This window comes from Morone saxatilis, unplaced genomic scaffold, assembly GCF_004916995.1.
Source record: "Morone saxatilis isolate NCDOM2014 unplaced genomic scaffold, NCSU_SB_2.0 Contig22, whole genome shotgun sequence".
In the NCBI taxonomy this organism is placed as follows: Eukaryota; Metazoa; Chordata; class Actinopteri; family Moronidae; genus Morone; species Morone saxatilis.
Genome location: NW_023339785.1, coordinates 11,948,643 through 11,963,724, shown reverse-complemented (window position 1 = coordinate 11,963,724; position 15,082 = coordinate 11,948,643). Strand labels below are relative to the sequence as shown.

Genomic DNA, 15,082 nt, shown 5'->3' with positions numbered 1-15,082 from the left:
CCTCTCCCCCTCGGTAAAACACACGACTAACTGTTAGTTGTTTTTGCGTTGAGCTAACAGGCTAGCAGCAGCTACACACATGCTAAAGATGAAGAAACCAAAACAAACACAGCGACACCGGGACGGACCGCAGCGACGGACGCGGCTCTGCTTACACTGTGATGTGTCCGGCCCCTCGCATCACCACGGGCTCCGGACAGTATCTGGGCAAGTGTTCCTCGCTCACTACGTGCTCATCCTCTTCGTCTTCCAACTCATAAATGGTATCAAAGTCCGCCATGTTGGGTAGTAAGACGCTCATGACGTCTCCCGCGGGGCCGCGCACGGGGAAGCGGGAGCGAGCGAGCGCGGGAGGGAGCGCGCAGAGCTGGAGTTGGTGAAGAGCGATCGTCCGCGCCCCCGCTGAGCTCAGAGCTGGAAACCATCAATAAAAGCACCATAAGTGACACACGACCTGTGGTGTAGAGCTAATGTATGCTCCAACATGTACAGTGGTCCGTCCGGCAATGGATAAACACCCTGGGCTGTAAACTGCGACGTGTAAGACTACTGTAACATATTTAACTCACCCAAACATGGGCCAGGAGTATTTGGACATTGTCACTTAACTTCTGCTACTTCTTCTTCTACTTACTTCCGCGAGTAAGGGTCGAAATTAACATTAGCCATAGAAGAGATGCAGGTTTGGCAATCATTACTGACTCACAATTGTGCATTTTGAGTGAAGTATTCCTTTACACCGTCCACTCGTAAACATTAGACAACTATGTCATACCAACAACAATCAGCTCGCAGAACACCACTGAATAAAACTCACCAGAGGAGATTAAGAAGTGCTGAGTGGAAAATAAGTGTATGGTTATACTCTGTATACCTGCACTACACTGCTGGACATGGCAGATATATTATCTATCAGACCCATGGTGGTTAATAACTGCTTATAAGCAGTTATTATGAATACTGTGTTTAACAGTATAGGTTGTGCTGTTTGCATCAGGGATAATCAATCAACCTCTTCAGACGTGGTCAAAGTCAGGAAAATAACCAGTCTAGCCACATGACAATTCACATCTCACTTTAACTAATTAACGCAGGAACCTGCACAACCTTCATGCTGAAATGCTTTTAACCTGCAAGTTAAAACTGAAAGTGCGCCTGGTGATGACCTATAGGCCGCCATATTGCCTAAAAACAAGAGTTAGATAAGGAAGTGGAATATGTCAAGTGTTAAACAGAGCAGTGAAACTGAAACCCCATCATTTTAATTGCTATATTCATTTGTGGACAGTGTCACCAGTCACAGGTAGTGAGGTGATTTCAGTTTGTTCTGAAGTATGTATTGGACTGTGTATTTTTCTGCAAGATGACTCAGTCTATTAATGCTCAGGCTTTGGAAAAGAGCCCATTTGCCTATTTGGTCTAAATTAGTCCACATTAGAAGTAGATGCATTGTTAACACTATGCCCATTGCTGTATATAAAGATCTATTTCTGTTAAGTAGGCCTGTATGCTGAGTGTAGCATACATTTTAATAATATTTGTAGGAGTAGGATTTTGAATAAGTAAAAGAATAAAATCGATATTGAGATGTCAGCCAGTAGTGGAGGATGCAGGTTGTAGGTACATTTATCTGTCGGTCTGCTGGTGAATACCATATACATGCATGGGCGCATTTCAGATACACATCTTGATGCAGTTGTTATCCAAACTTTGTCAAATTCGGAAATAAGAGAAATGACAGGTTTTACTGCAAAAAAAACATTTTATTTACATTTTGAGCGTTGCCATCAAACGACCCGTATCATTAAAATTGTGCTGAACCTGTGTGAATGATTTGTCAAGTCAAAGCAGTTTGTCCAGTGTGGCAGGAGCTACATACAATCCAGTTTAAAACGTCATTAAAATGTCCCTGAAGTCTCATTTTATTCACATACACTTCATCACATACAAAAAAAGGATATTTATATCTTATTAACTCACAAACAATTTAAAGCTTTTAAGTTTGAAACACGTCGATTTTTTCGGTTTTTTTCATCCCCACGTTATTAGAACTATTCTATAAAAAGCAATATTTCAAGAGCCTCCAGCATTTCGTTGCTATAAATCAAATCTTTATCCACAGCTTTGTGCTTCAGTACGTGAGTTCAGATCCTCTGTCAGCGTGTCGGAGTGCTCAGTTATGTTTGATGGTCCAGAGGGTGAACTACTGAGTCACAGTCACTTGCTGTATATTCCTGATAGATGGCAAGGTGTTCATTCCCTGAGGAGGGTACAGAGAGCCGTGGATGTCTGTGGGACTGAGGGACCCCGGCACCGGCAGAGGGCTCACTGAGCCCGGGTCACTGTGCACAGACCCCCCGCTGCCGTCAGACTGACCCAGCTTCTTCTTGATCAGTTTCCTCTCTTTGGCTCTGCGGTTCTGAAACCAGATTTTCACCTGAAAAGGGAGAAAAGAAAATGAAGTTAAATACATATTATTGGATGTAGGTTACCTCATTTTACCTCCATGATATCTTTAAATAATAAAATGAAAAGATATAGAGCTAAGCCTCGATAGGAAATGTGGAGAAAATAATAAGAATAATGAACTTTTAATATATATATTGGGGTCTAAGCTGCCTCCTTAAATCTCCATGCCAGCCCTTTGTAATTTAAATAAAATAAAAAAAAATAAACCTAGGTAGTATATTTAAAAAAATAACTAACAACAATAATAAACATTAAATACATTCTGGGAGGGTCTGAACTACCTCATTTAATCTCTCTGTCATTTCTTGCTAAAATAAAATACAATACCTATTTACAGAGTAATAGGACATTTAAAATAAATAAGAATGATGAATATAGGTCTAGCTTCATGAATACATTTCCATTATTTCAGATTGTTTGAAAATAACCTTTGTATGCACCATGAACATATATTTTGAAATATCAGAATTTAAGGATGTATTTTATGATTTAATTATCAAACATAGAATAATTATTGACTAAAAACTAAAGACAATATATCAGGGGTTAGTGTATCTTATATATCTTATATTTAAATATGTCAGAGGCAAATATATATCTGTCTCTTTCTGTCTCATGAATGTAAATATGAAGAGAATTTTGTGTAGAATATTTTGACATTAAAAACATTAATAAATTGACATTTTGTATACTCATTGTGATGTCCATGAATCCTACAGTACATATGTGTGCATATACTGTATATAGCGCCAAATCATAACAGAGGTTATCTGAGGACACTTAGACATCTAGTCCACACTCTATAATATTATTTAGACACCCAACCATTGCAGTAGTATATGAAAACAAACCAGGCTGAAGTATTTCACTGTAATAATAAAATAACATACCTGTCTTTCCGACAGACCGAGGTTGACAGCCAGCTCAGACTTCCTCCTGATGGTGATGTATCTGTTGAAATGAAACTCTTTCTCCAGCTCCAGTCTCTGGTGGTCTGTGTAAACTACCCTGTATTTCTCCTTCGTTCTTGTTTTACCTGCGAAGGCGACAAGAAACAAACACACACAGCGTTAGGATTTTAGCAGCCAGGTGGTTAAACTGGAAGATTTACACCGAGCAGGCTGCATGCCAGGACCGGCCTATCTGCACATAGCATCTTAATTAGCTGCTCCTTAAATCCACATCTCTTAGCTTTGGCTACAGATTGCTTTGATGACAAGTGTAGTACAGTGAGTTTCAAACAGCCAACAGTCAGATCCTCCACTGACAAGTTGAAAAGAAACACGAGAGATAAGAAAAGCCTTTGTATAGAATTAATGCGCTCTACTCCAACACCAACCAGGCAGCATGAGGGCTGGTTTCAAACTGTTAGGGCTTGTTTTACTGTTTTTATAGGAGTGCATGTTAACTTTTTAATATATTTTTGTGGGTTTTCTTCTTATTTAGTAGACAGGACAGTTTAGAGATTGACAGAGGGGCCAAGGGCCACAGCGAGCACCCAGCCCCGGCACACGGTGCTCTCCAGGTGAGCTACCAGGGCGCCCCGAGTGCTTGTTACCTTTTAATGTATGTAAGGTTGAAAACAAATGGCTGACAAATTGAACAAAAATGTGACAGACACCCATATTCCTGCACTGAGCTGTAAGCAAAATGAATGTAACGAATGTAAGTTAGTGTAACAAAGGTGGTTGTTTTATTCCCTCACAATTTAAAAACAATATTCGATCTGAAAGAGTAATCCACGCTACTGTAAAGGCCTTCAGTATGTATCCACTCCACGTTGGAGACACTGGCTGTGAAAAACATCACTCTTTCCGGCAATATAACTCGGAGAGGAAGGGAAGGTTGGTGCATATCAAAGTGGAGAGGTGTTGAAAGCAAAGGCCACCGCCTGGATATGACGGATAACACTCAAAACACCCAACAATGTGACAGGGAAGTAGTCCTCAGATCTCCAGGAATAATGACATTAACATCACAACTGGGCCTGGCGCCGGTTCCTCACACCTTTTTTTTTTATTTCCACCACAGGAGAGGATACAGTAGACTGAGCTGTTGGCCTTCAGTCCAGTTTCACATTAAAAGTTATGAGATATGGAAAATACTTATGGACACGTTTGACCGATTCTGTCTGATGTAATTCGTTATTATTATTCCACAGAAGTCTATTCAGTTATAGCCTGTAATTATCCTCGTTCTGTTAACATTTTACACTGTTATTAGCCTAAATGTGAGCAACCCGCATGAGGGAAGTGTCACCAGAGTTTCCTTTAGATTGTTCCATTTCTGTCCAGTTCTTATGCACTTTCTCACAATAAATTGGACTTCTTGATGCTTAGCATTTGTTTTAAATTAAACACATCAAATTCGATGGGGACTTTAATTTGAAATGACATGGACTGCCAAAAAATATATTTAAAATGTCTGCGTTAAACCGTGCAGGCAATTTCTTGAGTGCGCGATTACTTACTGCAGCTTTTCGTTGCACAGAAAGGAAATAAATACAGAATCGAATAACATAATTTTGGCACAGTGTTTTAGATCATGAACTTACCCGTAGAAGATGATTGCGCAGTTTTACTCATCCATTGGAATGAATTGCGTCTTTCTCTATCAGGAGAAAGTTGTGCAACAGTAACGTTGTCCGGCGGCGGCTGTAACACCGCAGACCCTGGAGGATGCATATGACTGTACTCAGAAGAGCAGTAAGGAACCTGTGCAGGAGATGAGTTGTTCATGGGTGTAGGAATGGTATTAGGTGGTCCCAAACTATAAGCACCCCAGTCCTCCCGTGGAGCGCCATATGACGGTCCCCAACTCCCCGCAGACTGTGCGTGCGTATCCATGTTTGGCACATGATGGTATCCAGTAAAGTCTGGGTACTGTGGTGTAGAAACAAAGTTCTGTGGAGGCAGATTGATGCTTGATCTTCTCACTGGACCTTGGTGATACATGCCGCTTTCTTTATCCAGAAGGTATCCCACATACATGATTTGTACAAAAAACAATTAAATATACCAAAAAGCAACAAAGGGGATGATGTGGCCTATTTTAAGGCGACATTGTTGCGCTGAAACTGTTGTTGCAAACAATCCTTCTGCTGTTTATATAGTCCAAATGGGTTCCCAGTGTGAAATGCGACGTAGTTCCAGTCTGTCTCCAGTCTCACATGATGTGTCTCTGTTGACAAGATGGTAAAGGTATACTAAGGCCTGCCTGACGTCAGCCAACTCCTCAACTCTTGGAGATTTGCATTCAAATGCGAGAGGCCGGTGCTGCCGGCCCAGCTGTCCCCTTGCGCCTGTCCTGCAGCGCGTCATCACCTGACAGTGGGCCTATCCTGAGCACGAGTTCTCCTCCCCATGAATACATTAACACTGCGGCCTATCAGCTGCACGAACCGGCAATAAACCGAGACAACACGTCCACAAACGCATAGAGCAAAAAAAGGCCTGTGCGTAATTGCGCGCAGATATATTTTATTTTATAGGACTTGTTACAAGCATTCACTTTCTACTGACAATTAATTGAGTCTGTCGTGATTAAATACAGGTAGCACTTTATTTTGCCAGTATACCCGGAGTTTTATCTTTCCAAACTAAACCCAGAACCTCCAGCACGTTCAGATGTTTCTGGGTTACAAACCTGTTATAAGGGCAGTTTGCCAGCTTCCAACCACGCTTCACGCGTAAATCTCATTTTATTTGTTAAGATATTCACTTGCAAACGAGGTGCAAAGTATGAGAGACTTTCTCTTGAAGCAAGCCGGACCTTTCGTATTCCGTGTTCACACCTCAAGGTCGCACTTCACAGCTAATTCCGGTTACAAGGAAACTCCAACAACCCCCTCTGTGACAAACATCAGCCCTCCACACACCAGTCAACGCTGTCCCCTGAAATTACAGTGAGTTTCATTTTATGTGATCATGTCTAACACGTCTCAGGGAACTAAGTTTTATGGTAAAACCGCATTTTAACGCAGTCACTCAGTTCCTTAAAAAGTTTCCATATTGCCATCTACTCTGCTGCACATTCATGCTTTTAGGCCAACGGGTTAATTCATTTGATGAAACAACAAAGTCAATGAGCATAAATCTGAAAATGTCAGACATGTTTAAGAATCATTTTACTACTATTTTCTATCCAGAACTCAATTTTAGGCTCAAGCTGTCCTCTTCCAGTTTGAAGGGCACATACTACTTCTTATACTCATATTTCATTTCATATAATATCTTGGTGTTTTTCTGATTACTGTAAATTGGCAGGTGCCACGGGGCCTTTTTAGAAGAGCTGGCTAATTGGCTTGTATAAAAGTCCTGCGCAAAGTCATAAATACTGATGGAAGACTCTGAAGCATCTGTTTATTGACCGCAAAATATTTATGAGACAGTCTAATCGAGGTGGCCTCTGACAGTCCACGGCCAGTCAGCTCTCTGATTTGTGCACAGTTCAGCTTCCTGGATTTTTGGTGGCTTTAGCAGAGGCTTAACGCTGTGGTGCAGCCTGTCACAACCACCACTATAAATAAATAGATAAATATATCTGTCTGTCTGTCACAAAAGAATAAATCAGTGCATTTCCTCTTAAAGGAACCTGTATATTTGTATCACTTAAAAACGTCTCATAGGGATTGTGGTCATAAAGACTTCATGCACAAAGTTGTGAGGTCAGGCCTTTTAAGAAGAACTGACTCCCTAAATCACTTCAGTGGGATTTACATGATATTTCTGGATTTTAAGACTACATCCAGCAGACAAGTTTACTTGAATGAACAGTGAGTTGTCATCTAGACTAGGTCACATCACTACATTGTACTGTATTCACACTGCGGCTACTTTGTTCTGTCCTATAGTTTCCACAGTGTGTAGATTGATTATCCAAACTGACTGCGGCCCTCTTGTGGATCTCTGCAGAACTACAGCTGCTGTAATTAAACTAGTCACTGGTGAAATGTGTCTGCTCAGCACTGCTGGAAACTTAGTGACAACATTTAGACTACACAGGTACTGCACTTAAACACACTTTTTAGGTAATTGTACTTGATTTTTCTCTCTTAACAGTATGTAAACTGTAAGTACTTGTACTATTGTAAGTAACTGTCACAGCTGTTCCATGGGTCATCACAACTCTTTTGCAAGTCTGCAAATGGTAGTAAGTAACTCACCAAAAATCTTTCATTCATACTTCAAAACCTAGTTAATGTGTTGGCCACCAGAATGAAAAGTTGTTCTGTCATCGTGTGAGTCGTACTGGTCCAAATATTTAGATGTTTTTTCACCATGACAGTCAAGCCGGAAAATGTTTTGTCTCGTTTTGTTCTAGTTGTTTGTTGACTGCTCATTGTATGAGACAAGAATGTCCGTTCTGTCTAGCTGAATGCTTTTGTGTATCACACTGAGCTTTTACATTCAGATTTCAATAAAAGTTTACTGGGAGAAGTAAATGTACAATATTGTAGTAAACAGAAAAGGCACATTTGAATGCTTTTTCTTTAGCAAACTGTTACATGTACGGTGAACAGAACAATCACATTTGATCTTTAATATTAGGTCATAAACAATGAACAAAGAAATATGCCACAAAATGAAATCTACAAAAAAAATAACAACAATGAAAAACTAAGTTAAAAAAGGTAGTTCAGTAAAAAAAAAAAACTACAAATTATACCTCCTCACATGGCAGCTGATTTTTCACTTTAGCAGAGATCACAAACAGTCCATGTTCCAACTGAATGGATAATTTTGCATGTGATGGTTCAAACAATGAAAGAATGTTAAGACAAATGTTAAGAGTTAGATAAGTTCACCTAGAATCAACTCATCAGTATTGATCATTGTACTCACTCTTTATTCAGGCAATTTGCTTGAATGAAGGAAAATTCAAATCTGTTGTGTGAACAACAAACAGTTCTCATTCACGAATTTAACCAAAGCAAATGAGAAAAACTGTAAGTACATTTCTGAATGCAGGAAAGTATTTGTACACGGTAGTGTTGTTACTTTTGCCTAAGTAAAAGATCACTGCTGACCACCCACCTGACTATTTGCCACAAGAGGGCAGGCTCCACCAACAAAGAACATTCACTGTAATGACATATACCATGTTGTACACCAAAAGGTTACTGTAATAATCCCATAAACTCTACATCAGGTGGAAATCCACTGATTTTACGTAACAAATTACAAACAGTTTTCCTGACCGGTCCATCTGAACATAACCTTTCTTCTTTAATTAGTTGCACATAACTTACATCCAGTCTTTAAAAAACATCCTTAAATGTTTCTTTCTCCTCAGGATAAAGTTTCATTAAATTACTAAATCTGTCAGACCTTTTGTGTGAGATCTCACATCCACACAATGCAGAGTGATTAAGAAAACATGTTCATGTATCATTATGGCATAATGTGGTATTTTATTGGACTGAAATTATTGAGACATTAATATGTTCATGCGTTCACAAGTAACTAGTAACTAAAGTTATCAAATACATTTAGTGCAGTAAAATATGAAGTATTTGCCTCAGAGCTGTGGTGGAGAAAAAGTATAAAGAAGCAGAAAATGGAAAAAACTCCAGAAATCTTCAGTTCTCTGTAACTTGCTGATTCAATACTGGGATTTATTTACAAAATCTCAGTCTTTTTTAAATTCAGTGTTTAATGTAAACTCCTGTCTGTGTTGCCTTTGGCTCAAGTACAGTAAATACCCTCCATGAACAAACTGTATGTATTGTCACTAGATGGCACCATTGAGTTAGTTTTACATTACGTATAGAAATAGGGTTGACCGTTTTGATTGATTGTAATTTATCCATTCTAATTGTGAATCAGTGGTCTAATGTGCACCTATTGTGGCGGTCCTTGGCATTTAAACATTTGGGAACCCCTTTATATTTAAACATGTATATATAGTTAAATATCATATCTACACACACAGCCATCAGCTGAGTTTTTTTCCTCCTCACAGTCTGTGAAGTTGCACAGATGTACAGCTCAGTACTAAAGAGCTGCTTGGCAAAAGACTGACAAGGTGAGTGTGATAGTATCCAGGATGTGGGGTTTTCTGGCTTCTACACTGCACTGTAATACCAGTTTGACAGTAAAACTTTAGACAAATTGTATAAGCCATGAAAAAGCACAGACTTACAGTCAGATTGACATCACAAGCAATCAGTTAAATTGTTGTCATGGCACTGTTGATGTTCAGATTTCCATTTTTTAATTAAAGACTTCTCTCTTTCATCTGATTTGTCTTAAAAGTCCATCCTTTCTTGACTGCTCTGCAAATTAGTCATTAAAATTACTCCAGGGATTGGTTTTGCATTCCCGCGTACCACAACAGATGTAGCTAAACCCACTCAGTATCTTTCTCTGAGTGTTGACAAATGTGCAAACACTGAGTAACAAAAGTCCCTTCTTTCCCTGAGCTCAGCACAGTGTGTATCTATCAGGTCAGTGACAGTCAGTGGTGAAACAGCCCAAGAATTTAGTTTGTTGCATAACTTCATTGATGTTATTGAAGTGGCCACAGCGTTTCTCTGCAGGAGGAGAGGTAAAACAAGACCATCTGCTACTATTTTTAGAGAAACTGCCTGCATGGCTGACACACAGGCACCGATCCTTCGTTTGTCATCTCTAATGTAAAACATATGTAAAGCAGGATACTGCAAACAGTCATGTCAAGTCATGTTCTTGAGTATTTTGGTTAATTTGTTCAGGATATGACAAAAATAGATGTTAATAATTTGAGAACATTTTCTACATCCTGGAAGCAGGCGTGTCGAGAAATTCAGGTGATTTGGAGGTTTTTTCTTCTGCAAAAAAAAGTTTAAAAAATAAAGGCATCTCAAAAAGATTAAAGTAGGCTTTGATCTTTTTGTTATTTCTCACTTTTTGGGAAGTCTTAATATGCACCAGTGGATAGATTATGAGAGTGTGCAGCCGTGCCAGCAACTCTGTGAGGCTATACAATACAGGCACAACTGTGCTTTAACATTAGCACGCTAACATGCAGATTCAAAGCAGTTATAGTCTTTACCAGGTTCACCATCTTAGTTTGCAGTGTTGGCATATTGACATATGCTAAGAAGCCACACAAATCACAGCCGAGGCTGATGGGAATGTTATTAGTTTTGCTGATATTTATTGAGATATCATCTTGGGGGGATGAGTGTGTGTGACAAATATCACAACAATCCATTTGTCCATCTAATAGTTGCTGAGATGTTTCACAATAACCCACAAACGGCAAACTCATGGTGCTAGAGGAAAAATCAGGACCACCAAAGTCAGTCTTGGCCCAGTGGAGACCTGCACCAAATTTCACAGCAATCCATCTAATGGTTCTTGAGATATTACAGTCTGGATCAAAGTGGTGGACTCACTGACTCACTGCAAAGTTTGTGCCATGAAAACAAACAACCTACAATTCTGGTTGATACAGCAGAAACTTGAATGCAGGGAGAAAACAATTTGGGGATTTCATATTCTTTTGTCTGGGATGTGTGGTAAGTGAAGCCACAACATGCGACAGAGAGGAGACCAGTGCCGGGCACAGCACATTTGCAAACTGTTGCTGGCAGCAAACAGGAGGTTCTGGTGTCCCACATTTGGACTCATCGAAGGGAGTTCAGTTCACCCAAAGCAGCCACAGAGCCTCAGGGTGACCATACAGAAGCCCGGCAGCGCTGCATCGGATAGAAAAGGGATTAAGATGAAAAACATGCATATGAACTGCAAAACCCCACCATGTTCACATTAATTATGCCAGCATTTTTACCCAGGCCCCTTTAGTGTACGAGCACTATGCATCCCTTACCCCTGCCAGAGAGGTAAACAATGGGGTCAAGTTTGTGAGCTGGTTTCACTGCACTTCTGCCTTTGAATGGGCATTGATGAATCTGAAGGCTCCAGAGGGTGCAGGGCTGACATAGTTTTGTTGCATTGCTCTGGAAACAATTTGAAGTCAGGCAATTCCCGATCAGATATATGTTGGCTCTGTGCAGCTTGAGTTATTACTGAACCACATTGGAAGCAGGAGGTGATCGGAGGTCTTATCTGATATAAGTCTGCTTTCTGTTTGTCATCAGTAAACAAACAGGGAAGGACAGAAGGAAAACACATGCTATAAATAAAGTTAACATTGCGCAATATTTTTTTCTTTTACTCCACAGGCATGCCAGCCTGTCAAATTTAAATTCAGGCCAACAATATAAGCTTTCTGATGTTTTTGAGAGATCCAGTAAAAAAATAAAATAAAAAATTATGTTTGAATTGTTTCGGATTGTTCTTATTAATTCACAACACATGAGAGGCACGGCCAGAATTAAATACCACTTTTTAATTTCCTGAAGTGAGTTTAAAGTTCTTGAAACTTCAGCAACATCACAGATCCTCATGAATCATCCCCCCCAAATAAATACACAGTCGGTGTTAACAGGTGGAGTTACCAGATTGTTCTTGATGTAATTAAAGGACCACTGTGTAGGATTTAGTGGCATCTAGTAGTGAAGTTGCAGATTGCAATTAACTGAACACCACTCGTGTCTGTATTTGAGAACCGGCTGTGAAGTGTGCAGGAAACTACAGTGGCTGCGAAACTCTGGAAAAACATGAAAGGCCTTATATATAGCCAGTGTTTGGTTTGTGTCTTCNNGAAGCTCTTATGGGGGAAAGCTGTGGTGTTGCTAGGCAACCCAGAGACAGGGAGGATAGCAGTGATGCAGGATCATTATTATTGGTTGGAAGTGACATCATGCCTCTTTTTACCCTCCCATGAGGCTCATCACTGCAGAACGTGTGAAGGGTGTTGTGTAGAGTTAAGCCCTGGCAATCTTTCACTGAGAAGAAATGAGGGATTGTTGGGAAACGACGCTGCGCACACACACATACACACTGAGGAGAGGGATGCTCTGCAAATAAGGAGAAGACTGTATGTGCTATGTGCTAAAAATAGCGCTGGAATTCATCACTAAAAAAGAGTGGCCAGTATTTCTTCCACGAAGCCATAGAAGAGAATATGTTCAAGCACTCTCTGATGCGTCTTCCGTCTTTCTCTAACAGGAAGTTCATCATGTGTCTATCATGTGTCAACCGTTGCGACATGCTACAATTAAGCCATTATTTGTTTTTGTTATTTCATGGACATTCTCTGTCTTTATGTGATTTGTGCAGTTGAGAGTGACAGGATAGATGAGGGGAGGGGGGAAGTCGGGGTGTGAACTGAGGATAGTGCAGTTACAAAACATAAATTTGAGCCACAGAGAGGCTTCATCTGACATTAAGTTTAAAAGCACAAATTTGACGCAGGACTTGTGTCAGCACAATGTGGCCTTAAGGTACAGAATCAAGGACACACAGACGAACATACTGTACCTTTTTAACATAGTGAAGTACCCACTCCTTTTATATTACTTAATATTATAGGTAGTATAGTAATATTGCACCAAACTTTTCTTTAACTATCAGATGTACCTTCAGGATTCCAAAACTTGCCGTCGTTCTTCGTCCCTCGGTTTTTTTCTACAGCTTCTTAACTACATATTATCAATTTCCATTCAATATCAGTCAACTAAATTACGCTTCATCTGTTATTTGATTAGTCTGTTACTTGACAGAAAATGAATCGACAAATATTTTGATAAGTTATTAACTGTTAAATCATTTATTAAAGGACCAGTGTGTATGATTTAGTGGCATCTAGCAGTGAAATATGCAGATTGCTACCAACTGACACAGTGGCTGTGTGCTATGTCTAGAGCCGGTGTTTGGTTTGTCTGTTCTGGTCTTTTGTAGAAACATGGTGGTTCAACATGGCGACCTCTATAGAAGAGGACCTGCTCCCCTTTGTAGATAAAAATTACTCATTCTAAGGTAACAGAAACACAATGATTCTTATTCTCAGGTGATTATACACTAATTAAAACATAGATGCAAAACTAATGACCTTCCCATCAACCTCAGCTGTATCTTGTGTTTAGTGCTAATTAGCAAATGTTAATGCTAAACATTATATTATCTGATAGTGACAGAATCCTAATCATATTTTACTCACTTACTTGTTTTGCCTTTAGCACCGTCATCATGTCTGACATTCACAAGACATAGAGATATCAACCTGTTGCTGATCTGATGTTTGTTTTTGCCCCTTTGCCCTCTGAACTACACTGGTGTCGAAGCCTATTATAGAAGCGTCTTTATTTAGCTGTATGTGTTGTTGGCTCTGCTTTTTACTTGGTAAAGGTGGACCGAAGTTAGGTATTTTAAGGGGACAGTATCCGGCTCATTGTTGTACATTTAGGTGAGAGGCGCAGATGTGGCCTACCCACCATTCACCTTCTTGGGCAGGGGTCTGGGAATAGCATTGTATGTCCATTCATATGGGGAGGAGGGGGGGCTTTGTGTTGTTTGGTCAGCGGCCCCCAAATCAGTGTATGATAGGATTTCAAGCTGCGCAGATTCAGTTGGGTGTTGTTTGGCGTAGTTTCAGAGGTTTCCTGAATTAATTAACGCCTCTTTTTCAATGAATAATGGCATGTTTTGCAGCTCTATTTGCTTTGGGAAGGATCTGTGGAAGAGTTCAAGGAGGGGAGAGGACATTTTCATAAATGTAGAGGTTAAATGGGAAACAAAAACAGACTGTGGTACTTGAATGTTTCTGATTGTTATACCTTCTTTGCCTGTAACTAAAAGTCATGACTGACTAATCTTGAAGACAAAGAGATTTCTCCTCCGTTGCTCTTCCTGAGGTTTGTGTAGTTTTTCCTCATCCAAACTGAGAGTCTATGGATAGAAGGTGTCATATGTTGCACAGACTACAAAATCCAAATGGGTGATTTTTTACTTCGGTCTGTCTAATTAAAAACAAACAAAAGTCTTAAAGGTTTGTGTTTGGTGTCAAAAGATTTCGCAATATTTTTCACATTCCACCTAGACTCATATCCTGCTCCTGACTCTTCTGGTGACAGATTTATAGCCTCACATGTTTTATTAGTAATACTTCTGATAATTTCTGATGAGTTACGTAGTCATGGTGTTGCAGTTTTAAAAAACGTCTGGTGACGCCGTGCTATTTATAACACAGACTCTTGTTTCAAGTCTTGAAACAATACTCTAATGCCTTGTGTGTCTTTCTTTTTAATATGGAATTCCCTCTTTGCGTTACTGTCCTACTACTACTAATACTCTTAAATGATATATTTTATGTACCCAAGGAGAGTAACAGAGATGAATTGATTAATTAAAAAGAGAAAATACATGCAAAATAGCAGAGGTGATGTACAGATGGTTTGATTTAATAAATATGATTTCTTCGTTATATTTTATTTACTGATATGAGCAGTCATGGAAAGTAACGAAGTACTGAACTTAAGTTCAAGTATTTCCATTTTATGCAACTCAATACTTATATTTCACTGCATTTCAGAGGGAAATATTGTACTCTTTACTACATTTGACAGCTATAGTTTCTTTACAGATTCAAGTTATCAGTACACAATATTATCTCTGATTTTTAATGAAGCAGAAGTTTAATGAACTCTCTGCAGTGTTTTCACTCAGTCACAGAGCTGCTCCCAGGCGCAGTGGTCCCTCAGGAAAGGCCAGTCCTCATACCTCTG

At 39.7% G+C, this 15,082-nt stretch overlaps 2 protein-coding genes across 2 annotated transcripts in view; both read right to left on the bottom strand.

Moving 5' to 3' along the window:
• chic1 (cysteine-rich hydrophobic domain 1) overlaps positions 1 to 319 on the bottom strand; it is a 5,854-nt gene extending 5,535 nt beyond the window's left edge. Inside the window, exon 1 of the mRNA XM_035669189.1 lies at positions 156 to 319. Coding sequence (XP_035525082.1) covers positions 156 to 301 — 146 coding nt within the window. The 5' untranslated portion in view covers positions 302 to 319. The remainder of the gene's footprint in view (positions 1 to 155) is intronic.
• Positions 320 to 2,203: 1,884 nt separating this feature from the next.
• cdx4 (caudal type homeobox 4) lies at positions 2,204 to 5,459 on the bottom strand. Its single transcript, XM_035669686.1, has 3 exons — positions 5,024 to 5,459; positions 3,360 to 3,505; positions 2,204 to 2,437 (listed from the first exon to the last, which is right to left on the bottom strand). Exons 1-3 carry the CDS (start codon positions 5,457 to 5,459, stop codon positions 2,204 to 2,206), a joined length of 816 nt encoding a protein of 271 aa, XP_035525579.1.
• Between the last annotated feature and the right edge of the window lie 9,623 nt (positions 5,460 to 15,082).